Source organism: Capra hircus, chromosome 6, assembly GCF_001704415.2.
Source record: "Capra hircus breed San Clemente chromosome 6, ASM170441v1, whole genome shotgun sequence".
In the NCBI taxonomy this organism is placed as follows: domain Eukaryota; kingdom Metazoa; phylum Chordata; class Mammalia; order Artiodactyla; family Bovidae; genus Capra; species Capra hircus.
This window is the reverse complement of record NC_030813.1, coordinates 86,149,184-86,162,883: the sequence shown is the minus strand read 5'-3', so window position 1 is coordinate 86,162,883 and position 13,700 is coordinate 86,149,184. Positions and strand designations below refer to the sequence as shown.

Below are 13,700 nucleotides of genomic sequence, written 5' to 3'. Positions count from 1 at the left end.
AGTATAAAATATAGCTACCTTGGAAAGTACTTGCGTGCATGAATGCTAAATTGCTTCCATAATGTCTGACTCTTTATGACTCAAAGGTGGTAGCCCACTAGGCTCCTCTTTCCAAGGGATTCTCTAGGTAAGAATACTGGAGTGTGTTGCCATACCCTCCTCCAGGATATCTTACGGGCCCAGGGATCGAACTGACATTTTGTCTCCTGCTTGTCAAGTGAGTTCTTTATCACTAGCCACCTGGGAAGCCCAGAAAGTACTTAGCACTTGCTTATAATAAACTTAACCTATGGTTTGGTGGTTTTTGTTGTTTTTACTCAGGAGAAATGAAAATGTATGTTAGCAATAGAACTTGTACAGAATGTTCATAGTAGCTTTATTCCTAATGTCAGTAATTAGAAACAACGCAGATGTTCTTCAATAGGAAAATAAACAATCGTATATTCATTTATTGTAACATTATATTTAAGCAGTAGTGTGAATGAATCACAAAAGCATTATATTGAGTTAAAGAAACTGCCACAAAAAAATGCACAGTGTAATATCGTGTTATTTAATATGTATAAAGTCCCAGAACAGGCACAATTAATACACGGTGATAGATATTTTGTTTTTTAAAATAGTAGCTTTAAAAACATGGGAACAGGGAAACCAAATTGACCAGAAAAGAAAAGGAAGGTTGGGGTGGTGGAAATGTTCTGCATCTTGATAGGGGTGATGGTTGCAAGGTACATACATTTATATGTGTATTTATGTGTATGTGTATATGTGAATCAAACTCATCAGACTGTATATTTAAAAATATGACTAAACAATGATGATAGTTTGGTTGTGTATATAGTATTTAAAGTGAGAGCACACATAAGTTCTATATGCCAGTCTTGAACTAATGCTGTTATAATACACTTAGATAGGAATCACCCAGTGAAGAAGGTTGGTAAAGTTTTGAGGCTAAAGTGTGAATTACCAAATATAAGCAACTCTGATTTAGAATATTCTACGTAAAGTTTTCCTGGTCAAATCTGTTCAAAATTGAATTTCTCTTTCTGCTTTGCCTTTCTTTCACTGGCCTGGGATGGGGAGATTAGGAACACAGGGTTAAACAGACATATAAAATGTAGTTCTTTGCATGTATCCAAGTAATATTTCCATTAACTGTAGACTCTTGTATTCTTAACCTGTTAACAAAAATGACAGTTTAAAGCTCTTCTGTAATGCAATTTGACGTATATAGAATATTTAATTGGTAAGGTCCGTCTAGTCAAGGCTATGGTTTTTCCAGTGGTCATGTATGGATGTGAGAGTCGGACTGTGAAGAAAGCTAAGCGCTGAAGAATTTATGCTTTTGAACCGTGGTGTTGGAGAAGACTCTTGAGAGTCCCTTGAACTGCAAGGATATCCAACTGGTCCATTCTGAAGGAGATCAACCCTGGGATTTCTTTGGAAGGAATGATGCTAAAGCTGAAACTCCAGTACTTTGGCCACCTCATGCAAAGAGTTGACTCATTGGAAATGACTGTGATGCTGGGAGGGATTGGGGGCAGGAGGAGAAGGGGACGACAGAGGATGAGATGGCTGGATGGCATCACTGACTCGATGGATGTGGGTCTGAAGGAACTCCGGGAGTTGGTGATGGACAGGGAGGCCTCGTGTGCTGCGATTCATAGGGTCGTAAAGAGTCGGATATGACTGAGCGACTGGACTGAACTGACCTGAACTGACTATAGTATTCTTGTTTTCAAACATAGTTGTTGCTCAGCAATAATTTGCCAAGACATCCACCTGAAACAAATTGGATCTCCAGTCAGAGATTTGGAAATTTATTTTTTAAGCTGAGTCACTAAATTGGATTTTGACATCCAAACTAATAAGATCCTTTTAATATTGTGTAGAATAAGAAATAAATTTGGCATGTTTAGTTTAATATTTTTTATAAAAATTATCCTTGAAGGAAATTGCAATGTTTATCATTATATTATTTTATTTATGTAGAACTTATTTAATGCTTTTGTATGTTAATATTATATTTGTATAACATGTAATTTTCAAAGCATTTAATATTGTAATCCCTAATATTGGCTTCCCTTGGTGGCTCAGGTGGTAAAGAATATGCCTGCAGTGCATGTGACCCAGGTTTGATCCTTGGGTTGGGAAAATCCCTTGGAGGAAGGCATGGCAACCTACTCCAGTATTAGTATTCTTGCCAGATAATTCTGTGGACAGAGGAGCCTGGCAGGCTACAGTCCATAGGGTCTCAAAGAGTCGGACAGGATTGAGTGACTAAATTTCACTTTTACTTTTCTAATATTGCCAGGTGGTTCTCAGGTGGCTCAGTGGTAAAGAATGCGCCAGCAGTGCAGGAGACTCAGGAGATGTGGGTTTGATCCCTGGGTTGGGAAGATCTGCGAGAGGAAATGGCAACTCACTTCAGTATTCTTGCCTGGAAAATTCCATGGACAGAGGAGACTGGTAGGTTACAGTCCATGAGATTGCAAAGAGTGGGACAAGACCTAGCGACTAAACACCACCATATACGTGGTTTCACATCCAAAGATTCAACCAACCTTGGATTATATAGTATGGTTGTAGGTATTTATTGAAAACTCTGCATATAACGGTACCCCCTCCATTTAAGGGGCTTCACTGGTGGCTCAGACAGTAAATTTGTCTGCAATGCAGGAGACCCATGTTTGATCCCTGAGTCAGGAAGATTCCCTAGAGAAAGGCATAGCAACCCACTCCAGTATTCTTGCCTGGGAAATCACTTGGACGGAGGCGCCTGGTGGGCTCCAGTCCATGCGATTGCAGAGTTGAACACGACTGAGCGACTTTCACTTCATTTCAGTTTAAACTCATGTTGTTCAAGGGACAGCCATATGAGCCAGGTATCTTACATGTGTTATTTCATGTGGTCCTTTTGGAAATTTTGAAAAGGTAGATATTGTTACCTCTGTTTTACACCTGAGAAAATTGAGACTCAGGTTAAGTGCCTTACTGAAGGTTCAAAGTCAGATTGAAAGCCACATCTGAAGAAATCCAAAATCTATGCCTTATTTTGTATAATATGTTGCTTCACCAAACCAGCATACATCTTCCTGGGGACCTATCCTTTTGGTGATGGCAGCCATCTCTCCATGTATCTGTGTCATATTGGGAATGAGCACTTAATGGGATCTGCCACCAAATAATTTTGATTCTAATAGGGACTGCATCAGAAGGAATCTAGTTGAATGGACCTGGGAGGAATAATGTGATGATATGTCAAAGCTAGGAACATACTTTTGTTCATCAGTGTCAGTCACCACACTTGTAAATCCAATGACTGGATATATTTATTCTCATCAATGCCACCATTTTCCAGAGCCTTCCTTTATTAATACACTTATACAATTAATCCAGTGATACTCTATTTTTAGTGCTGTTACTTTCCAGATCATGAAATGATAAGATATTTAGAAAGAAATGTAATTTTGTAAATCTAAGCTTATTAAATGATTGTATTACTTTTCTATGATATTTAAAGAGTATAATGCTATTTATAAGTAAAAAGAAATTCAGGAGAAGAGCCAAAAGTATTTCATAGTTTTCAAAGAATCAATATTAATATTGAGGAAATAAAATGATACTCAGGGTGCTGCAACATCTTTTTTTCTGAAAAATAAAATAAAAGAGCATTTTAATATCATTAGACTGCTTTCTATAAAATTCCTGAGATATTTTCTAAATTGCTTAAAAAGAAATAAAACTACATTTTTTTGCATTGGTTCAGAAGGTCACACTATACTGAAATCCCTTTAGTATTTCTGATTAAAAAGCTTGAATTATCTTGCATTGCAAACACAGCCACATTATAGAAGAGAATTTTCTAAAGAGGTGCTCACACTATTCACTTCTGGTTGTATTTTTATTGACTTATTTGAATCTAAGAAATGCTAAGTATTCATTTTCATAGGAGAAATCAGAAAAGACTCAGAGGAAGCAGGGGACAGATTTTAAAAATCTTTGCCTTTTACTTTTCCAATTCAGGCCAAATTATTTGCTTTTTAGTGTGAATTTTTTACATGTTAGACCCAATCCCACCCTGCCCTTCTATCAAACACCCACTAGCCTCATAGCCAGTGAAACTCTTTAGGACAGGTAATCAATTAAAGTAATAGTTAATATAAAAATCATGGAATTTTAAATTTCCATGTGAATATGCACTTAAAAAATTACTTTGAGACTTTTTTTCATTCCAAACTAACACAGATGTATTAGCATTACTTTTAGCTTGCAAAGTGAAGTAGTGATTTGGGGGAACTGACTTTGCATATGAGCTTCACTGTCGGCTCAGATGGTAAAGAATCTGTTTGCAGTGTAGGAGACTCAGGTATGATCCCTGGGTTGGGAAGATCCCCTGCAGGAGGGCAAGGCAACCTGCTCCAGTATTCTTGCCTGGAGAAGCCCCATGGACAGGGGAGCCTGGTGGCCTATAGGCCATGGGGTTGCAAAGTACTGAACATGGCTGAGCAACTAAACATAGCATAGCACTTTGCATTTACTGTCTGTCTGTAACATGGACCTAGTATATTTGCTATTTGTGTTCTCAGAGTTTATGAAAAGTTTATGGCATAGACAGACACTATCCTCAAAAATTTATTTTGACTAAAAAATTTGCTAATAAAATAGCTCATAATTATTGTTAGCTTTGTAGGAATATGTAAGCACTAACTTGTTTTTTTTTTCATTTTGGTATATGCCTTTAGTTATTCTTACAATTTTTTTCTTTTAATTTAGGATATGTCATGGAACATAATGCACGTCTCTTGGCAAATACCTACCCTAAACTCTAAATGATTAGGACAACATCTTATGGTTCCTTCAGGCTATCAGTCTTGGCCTAGTGAGAAAAACATACATAAAAAGCTTTTATTAAATAAAAATTACATTAGATTCTGATTGATTATCTGTAAGAAATTATTGGTTTTCTTATTCAAGGTTAAGACCATATATTCTACTACATATTAACTTTGTCATGATTTTCATAACTAAGTCCTATAAATCAAGCATGAACTTTATTTTTATACTTTCTATTTAGAGACCCATTTCTTTCATAAAAAGAATCTTTGATTACCTTCTTTTCCATTAGCTCTGTGGTAATAATTGGGTCCACAGCAGAAGTAAAAAAAAATGTTGTGCTGGGTTTTTGTGAAGTTGAAGGAGTGAAAATTCTTGCATTGGTGCGCTGAAAATTTATCATTTCTTTTTGTAAATATGGTGACACTTCTGCTGGCTATAAGGGTGAGAAAGAAAAGTGATTACAAGTTCAAACACAAGGTCAAAATTGGGAAGAATATAAAGCAGTAAAGCAAGGATTTTATTTGAGAAGTAAATGCCTTATTAGTTTTCTAGACTAAAATCTATCCTTTAGAAAGAGTATGTATGTATGCCAGCAAACATGGATGTCTTTTAATACCTGACTTTAAATGAGTGTACCTGGGCTTCAAAATCACTGCAGATGGTGATTGCAGCCATGAAATTAAAAGACACATACTCCTTGGAAGGAAAGTTATGACCAACCTAGATAGCATATTCAAAAGCAGAGATATTACTTTGCCAACAAAGGTCCATCTAGTCAAGGCTATGGTTTTTCCAGTGGTCATGTATGGATGTGAGAGTTGGACTGTGAAGAAAGCTGAGTGCCAAAGAATTGATGCTTTTGAACTGTGGTGTTGGAGAAGACTCTTGAGAATCCCTTGGACTGCAAGGAGATCCAACCAGTCCATTCTAAAGGAGATCAGTCCTGGGTGTTCTTTGGAAGGAATGATGCTAAAGCTGAAACTTCAGTACTTTGGCCACCTCATGGGAAGAGTTGACTCATTGGAAAAGATTCTGATGCTGGGAGGGATTGGGGGCAGGAAGAGAAGGGGACGACAGAGGATGAGATGGCTGGATGGCATCACCGACTTGATGGACGTGAGTTTGAGTGAACTCCAGGATTTGGTGATGGACAGGGAGGCCTCAGTTCAGTTCAGTCGCTCAGGCGTGTCCCACCCTTTGAAACACCATGAATTGCAGCATGCCAGGCCTCCCTGTCCATCACCAACTTCTGGAGTTCACTCAAACTCATGTCCATCGAGCCAGTAATGCCATCCAGCCATCTCATCCTCTGTCGTCCCCTTCTCCTCTTGCCCCCAAAGAGTCGGACACAACTGAGCGACTGAACTGAAATAAACTGATGGAGAATATTTGGCTTGTATTAGCTCCTCAGTAAATAGTTGATGAACTGAGTGAATTGAATCTTGTGTGGCAAAAGATTACAGGGTGAAGGAGTAATAATTGTTGATGGAATAATAATAACAGTTTCATTAAAATGCACAATAGTGCAAGGAGCTATAGTGTCAGTTGCTGATTTCCAGTAACTATCAAAGTGTGGTAAGGAAACTTACCATTGCAGCCATTTCAGGAGCTGTGCCTAGGAAGGGATCAAAGGCTGGTTGCTGTCCTCCTGGCATAACCTTAAAAGTTGCAAAGTTTAAAATGGTATAAATTAATAATCCATAAAACATTTATCTTGCACCTAAGGTGGTTATACCCTTCTCACCTTCTTCAATTAGTTTCTTAAAAACAAAAATCATAATTTGGTTTTGAGAAAGAGAAAAGCAATTCCTGACACCGAGAAACTGGCCTAACACAATAGCTCTGCTGCAGCGTTTGCAGGAGCTGGCCTGACATTCTCTGCTGGATGCTGATGTTCTCCTGTTGTACCTTAACAATCCTACAGAGTACCAGGCAAGGTCAGCTCTGAACATGATGAAGTGCAATCAAAAAAACAGTACTTGGTAATCTTGCCCACAGCAAGGTCCCTGTGCAAGGCATGAAAATATCAGGCATCCTTAGGTCCTGGATAATCTGAAGAATTTCTTTTTTTTTAATATAAATTTATTTAATTTAATTGGAGGTTCATTCCTTTACAATATTGTATTGGTTTTGCCATATATCACCGATCATGGTCTTTGCCTCACTCCATCATTCTTACTTAAAAGGAAAGAATTGTTAAGTTACCCAGTCATAGAACTACCCCCAGTTCTTGAGATTCTTTACCATCTGAGCTACCAGGGAAGCCCAGTTCTTGAGAACTCCAAATCAAAAGTAATGTGACTACTTGAACTCTCCCCCAGATCACTGACACAAGACCAGACCCTGTGAGATGTCATTCCAATCCTTCCTGTTAACACACTCCACAGTTCCTCATGGTGTGTGTCCTCCCCTGTTGCAGTAAGTGGATAAATCCAATTTTGTCCAACTAGAGGTGTGTTCCTGGTGGGTTTTTGACTAAAGGTCACTGGTAGATTTAATAGTTTGTTTAGCAAGTAGTTTCAAAGCTGGTTTTTCTTTTTTTAATGAAAAATACATTTACTTACAGGTTCTACTTCTTGTGGAATATATCCAAATTCAGTATAGAATGGCATCTGTTAGAATTAAAAAAAAATGTGTTAGATCTCTCTTATGATTTTTGTCATAATGCAGTGATAAATGATTAAAATATATGTATATTATATTGTACTAATGCTTTTTTTGAAAATTTATATGTTCTAGGTAGTAAAAATAATTGTTAAATTACCAACCATATGATTTTAACAGCATATGATTTCTAGGTTAAAACTCTCCCTTTCTCTTTAAATTAGTATGACTTAATTGGAAGTACTACTACCAGTCATTTGAAGCATAATTTTCAGTTTTTTGTAATTGATTTGATAAGTTTTAAGTGATGATAAATTAAAAATCTAATTTGCATTCTAACTAAAAGTAACCTAGTTATGTATGAGCCATCTAAATTTATATTAAAATTTTACTATTTTATTGAAGGTCCACAAAACTCAATATTGCATTACCTAATTGTATCTCATTGCTTTCCACATGACTCAGTGGTAAAGAGTCTGCCTGCTGATGCAGGAAACCATGGGTTCAATCTTTGGGTTGGGAAGATCCCTTGGAGAAGGAAATGGCAACCCACTCCAGTATTCTTGCTTGGGAAATCCCATGGACAGAGGAGCCTGGCATGTTACAGTCAATGGGGTTGCAAAAGAGTTGGACACGACTTAGCTACTAAACAACAGCAACAGTTCGTTCAAAATTCAATCTTGGTGTGTATTTCCAAATTAGTGTTATGTTAAAAGAAAGCAGTATGTCCTTTTATGACCATCAGTTCAAGCCATTGAGTTTTTGCACTAAGTATAAACCAGATATCCTCTTTGAAATGTTACCTTTTCTTCTTTATCCTTAGATGGAACTAGTTAAATTAAAATCAAATGCTTGTAGTACCTGCTCCTCAAACAGCTGCTCTCTTGTTTGTGGAGGTGACTGTGCGACTGTTTGTTGAGGCTGTTCCCAGGGTAGGAACATGTAAACTGGATAGTACTGAAGCATCTATTGTAAATAGAAAAGTACAGAAGAGCTTCCTTCAGATCAGTGCAGGCTTTAAAAAAAAATTCTATTATCAATATTATTTTAAAGCTGATTTGTCTTTAGCGATTTTGTGAACAAAAGAACACATAATGCAGTCCTTCCCAAACTTTAGAAAAAACATATATTGCACATGACCCTGGACTTTGTTTCAAGGTTGCTTGGTCAAACACATTAGCAAGTAGTGAATTCAACTAATAACAGACTTCTTAAAAGGGTACCATGAACTTCATATGTAAGCTTTATATACAAATTACTTTGTAAATATCTAAGAAGATAGCCTATGCAGCATTTTCCATGTGTATTTTTTGACTCTTCATTCTGCAGAATGTGGTATTAGACATTCTACCATAATGGATGAATTGTTCAGAAATGTATTGCCTTTAATAATTGTCACTTTATTGAAACAACTCAGGTGAATTATAAGATATTTGGAAAATCTAGAAATAGACAAGGAAAAAAATAGGAGCAGCTGCAGTTTTACCACTCACATCATCATGTATTGGTTTCCACTTATGTCTGTGTGTCTGTATATGTGTTTATAGAAAATTATGATCATTGTACATCCATAGAGTTTTGTCTCCTGTTATTTAATAAGACCCCCTAATGGAAATGAGTTAAGAAAAACAATAACTATGGTTTGAGAAGAGGTATATATTTTGTATAATGGCTTTTAACTCTGGCCAAGCATCAAAAACACCAATTGAACATTTTAACAGATAGTCATATTTAAGATCTCCTCATGGGGTTTTGATTCATGAGGTGTGGGCAGGGTCCAGGTGTCTGTAATTTTCAAAGTTATCACCAGAGATTTTAATGCCAAGCCAGAATGGTGAGTCACTGATTTAGTGGTTAAAGGAAGGGTGAAGAATTAGATTCTAACTCAGCTATTTATTTTCATTAGAATTGGGAACTTAATCTCATAAAGACTTAGTTTTTTGATCCTAAAATGAAGTAATTCTACTTGTCAGGTATCTAATTCTCTAACTGGTATGAAACAGAATGAGATAATGTCTAGGGGTAATGTTTGTTTTATAATGGGAGTGGACAAAATTACATAATTATTGCACTATAGCCAGGTGTCTAACTTTTTATGAAATTGTCAACATTCTTCTGGTGAATAATATAATTTATCCATATTCATATTTCTTTGAATGCAGGGTATTATATTAACATTGAGAGGATTTTCTATATTACTTTAATGGTTTTACTACTTTACATTCTTTAAAAATTCTGCTATTTAATGGAAATCACCAAAATTTGACTGTAATATGGAGTTAAACTGAAAATATCCAAGAACCTGGAAATGTTTAGAGCATAACTCAAAAAAACCTCTGTCTACATCACACGATATTTCATCAGATTAATGCATCTTTCTCTGAACCAAAATTTAGGGTTGGCCAAAGTCAGTCTATGGTATTTCTCCCGAGTTGTTATCTAATGCTAGCATTTTTGGTGGAGAGAGAACTCAACCTAAGGCTTAGTGAGTTCCATAACTCCCAACACAGCCATGTCCTGGTGACTCTGGGGTCCTGGAGACTCCCAGCTGGCCTTTCTTTTAAAGCTGTTAAGTGAGCCTAACATTAACAAACTGCTGCCAGCCCAGCAGGGGTAGTACCCAGACAGTAATAGCATTGCATGGACTTTATAGCCCTGCCATAGAAGTCAGAGCTACAAATATAGAAGAAAACGTTCAATGGAGAGAGTATGCAGCCGTCTCTGTACAGGAGTGGTGGCCTTCCTTTCACTTACCTGTGCTTGCTCTTGAGGCATTTTGAAGAACACAGAAGGCATAACCTGCCAAAAAGGAATTATGAAAAAGTTACACTTGACTTTTTAAAACTCCAGCGCTGATTTCTTTAGACCTAAGTGTATGAATGTAAAATGTATATTAGCAGACTTCTAGGATGACAAAAGGTCATCTACTATATGTACCAGCATTAAGACAAATCACTCTTTTATTGAAGATGAAATTTCCTTAATTATCCTGTCCAAGACATGTTTTCACACTTTCAATTCATGACTGTGATCCTGGAAGAGCTGATTTATATGGCATTTTTCATATCAAAAATCAGAAGTACAAGGAAGTACTTTCAGTGATGGTAGAAACACATTAGAGAAGCAATTCTCGCTCAGGAAACACCTATCTTATTTCAAAGCTGATTCATATTCGTTTTCACAATCCATGTGCATTATATTTCCTTTAGATAGAAGAGACTTGACTTACATTCTTAAGGCCCCATTGGGTCTGCTGTGGCGTCTGAGGCTGTGAGGGGTCCAGCTGTCCTGCCTGGGTTCCTTGGGCAAAACTGACCTGTCCTGGGACGAATATCTGATTTGGGACCAGTCCAGCAAACTGCTCGCGAGCTGACAAAGAGAATGGGGAGAGTCCTGGAATTTGATCCCGTTGCTGCTGTTGTAGAATTCCAGGGAAAGGAAGAATCCATGAATTGAATGGGCCCTAGGAAGACATAAGAGATAGAAAGGAAGCATTTCTCTTTCACTTAGAAAAGAATTAAAAGTCAGTCCAGAGTGAGAAAGAAGCAAATGTAAAACAATTTCTATATTTCTATTGCTGCATTATAAAAAAGGACAGCATCTTGGCACATTATGAGTCAGGCAAATAGCGTGAACAGTGGTAAATTCCCAGTGATCGTGATGACAAGTATGAATGAGGTGGATAAATGGTACAGAATCTGCAGTTGCCAGACTGGTTTCAATATATAGATATATTTACCTATTAGCTGTGTATGACTTGTCATAAAATGATTAATTTTACTATCTCATAGTTGAGAGCATTTGTGCCTAAAAATGTTCATTTGATTACAGCTTTTACTTTGGCCTTCAAATAAATGGAAATTAAAACATATGTGAAAAAGTAGTAACTTTAAAAGTTAAGATTTCAGAAATAGAATCAGAAAACATTTTGTTCTCCTACCAAGAGCCACAAGAAAAGAGCAGTAGGAAATATTTTTGAAATAATTATTGGGTTAGGGATACCTGAAGCTGTAGTGGTTGAAGCTGAGCATTATTAAGATTCAGACGCAACTAGGAAAGGAAAGATAATATGAAAACAAGATTACTACACATGTTAAAACTATTAAGAATAAAATTTACTACAAATTCTGTACAGTCAAATACTGTACAACTCAGTTTCCTGTTAGAGGTGAGATGTTTTCTCACTAAGCTTGAACTAAATCACTGAGATTAGAGGTTAGGATTTAACTACCTCTTCTCTGCTGTGTGTGAGATTGCATAGCTTTACCCCATTCCAGTGGTTTATTCAGTCATTTTATGCTCTTAAACACCTATATCCACCCTGTTAGGTGTTATTAGAGCAAAAAGGTATACAAGAATCTGTTTCTGCCTTTAAAGAATTGGCAATCAAATAAGGGAGGCAAAGTAGTATTCTAGAAACAACCTTGTATGCAAAACAAACATAAACATTGGGAAGGCATTTGGCTATAGTTAGTGGGTAGAACTGCAGGATAAATCAACAAGAAGGCTTTTATCTCTTCCTGCTGTGTTTCCATAAGACAAAAAACTGGGGATATTGTTTTAAATATTTAAACTAACCTCATTGCTGTTGCTTGCAGACAAAAGGCGCTGTGGAATAAGCTAAACAAACAAAAAAACAGAAACAGTAAAAGAGGGATTCGTTATGGGTTTCACACAATGATTTCAATTTTATCATGAAATCACTCACCGGGGCTGACATTGTGGCTCCCAGTATGCCGAGAAGAATTAGAGTTCTCATTTTCAGATGAAATATCTAGAAAATACATTGTGAAACTTAGCTGTAAAATGACTGTCTATGTAAAAATCATGATAACAATAATCAGCCAGGATTGTTCACTCAGAAGGTGGTTGGGTGAATTCCACAGTATTTACTTATGTCTTAGGATTTATAATTAAAAAGTACATTTATAAGTATCTGTAACAGAATTCATCCTTTTTCTCAGAGCAGTTTTTTTTTAAAAACCAAAATTGCTTGTCCTTTTAGCTTTCCCTGAATGACTCATTTAGTAGCATACGATCTAGTTGGATGAATTTATGAGCAAGAAGGACTCATTTCTTGTACTGTTCTACATCGTAGGGAATGGGTGTATAGGTCCATGGCGGAGCTCAATGAACTCGGTCTTTATTATGAAAACAATTTTATTGTCTATTTAATGTGGTAAAAGTACTACAGTGAAGATCTGACAATAGCAGTTCAGTACCAGGAAGCTTCTAGATAAAATTTTAATAACATTAAAATATATTAAAATGAAGCAACAGATCAAAAATTTTCTAATTCAAAGAAAGAGGTTATAAATTAATCTGTAATATTGATTTATAGTATAATCTGTGGAAATATATTACCTCTTGTCCTCCAGATGCAAAAACTCTTGCTATAGTTCAAATGATTGACCTGCATCAACATTTAGAGTGATCTTGGTAGTTTGTCCTGCAGAACTGACTGATTTGTGTTTATAAAATTATGAAAGCAAAGATTTGATATCTTACCTCACTCCTTTTCTTATGAAGAGAAATCTAGACTCATTCAAGGCTTGTGTCCTTTTTAATCCTTCAAGCCTGCTGCTTGGAGCTTCTCCTAAATTTTAAAGTCCCATCATTAGAAAAGGAGGACCAATCATTGTTCAAAAGGACCAGTGATTCAGTGGGTTTCAGACAATGGCTTAGCTAATAACCCCCTTCCTAATCATCTAGGTGGTATATGGATTCCCACAGTTTTAGTAATGTCGTTAAATTATCCTTAGAAAATTTCCCTGTGATCATTCCTGGCTTCTGCTTTGGTTATGACTAATTTTTCCAGAATAATAATCTTTCTCTGCTCCTTCTTTTACCATCCTTAAAATGGACACCTTAATAGAGTAACTTTAAAAGATTTTATTCAAGGATTATTGAGAGATTTGTTCTATTTTAAGGGTAAAATACAAAATTTTTAAACAAAGAAGTAGGTCTAAAAGAAAAAAAATTCAAAATCTGTTTAGGAGAGGTAAAGATTCTTTGATTATTAAATTCTGGACTGGGTAAAAATGAGCTATTTGGGTTCAACCTTGAAAACACTTACATCTCCTTCTATCGAATAAAATCCTTAAAAAGATTGCTAAATTTCTGTGAATCTATGACATACATTTTTTGGATATGTGCTGCTTGGGATTACATAATTTAATAAATATGAAGCATGATTGCCTATATTTAGAAATGATGGAAAGTGAATATTTTGTGTTTTAAAATATCCTTTGTTGCTA

At 36.2% G+C, this 13,700-nt stretch overlaps 1 protein-coding gene across 2 annotated transcripts; it reads right to left on the bottom strand.

Moving 5' to 3' along the window:
* Positions 4,821-12,215, bottom strand: ODAM (odontogenic, ameloblast asssociated). Of its 2 annotated transcripts, none has more exons than XM_013964694.2 (10): positions 12,152-12,215; positions 12,022-12,063; positions 11,446-11,493; positions 10,673-10,906; positions 10,198-10,242; positions 8,305-8,409; positions 7,404-7,451; positions 6,429-6,497; positions 5,114-5,272; positions 4,821-4,879 (listed from the first exon to the last, which is right to left on the bottom strand). In XM_013964694.2, the coding sequence occupies exons 1-10, from the start codon at positions 12,200-12,202 to the stop codon at positions 4,850-4,852; spliced, it is 831 nt and encodes a 276-aa protein (XP_013820148.2). In that variant the 5' UTR covers positions 12,203-12,215; the 3' UTR covers positions 4,821-4,849. The 2 variants fall into 2 exon arrangements, with proteins under 2 accessions (XP_013820148.2, XP_005681781.2); XM_005681724.3 differs by having other exon boundaries at positions 5,114-5,268; positions 6,425-6,497; positions 12,152-12,202.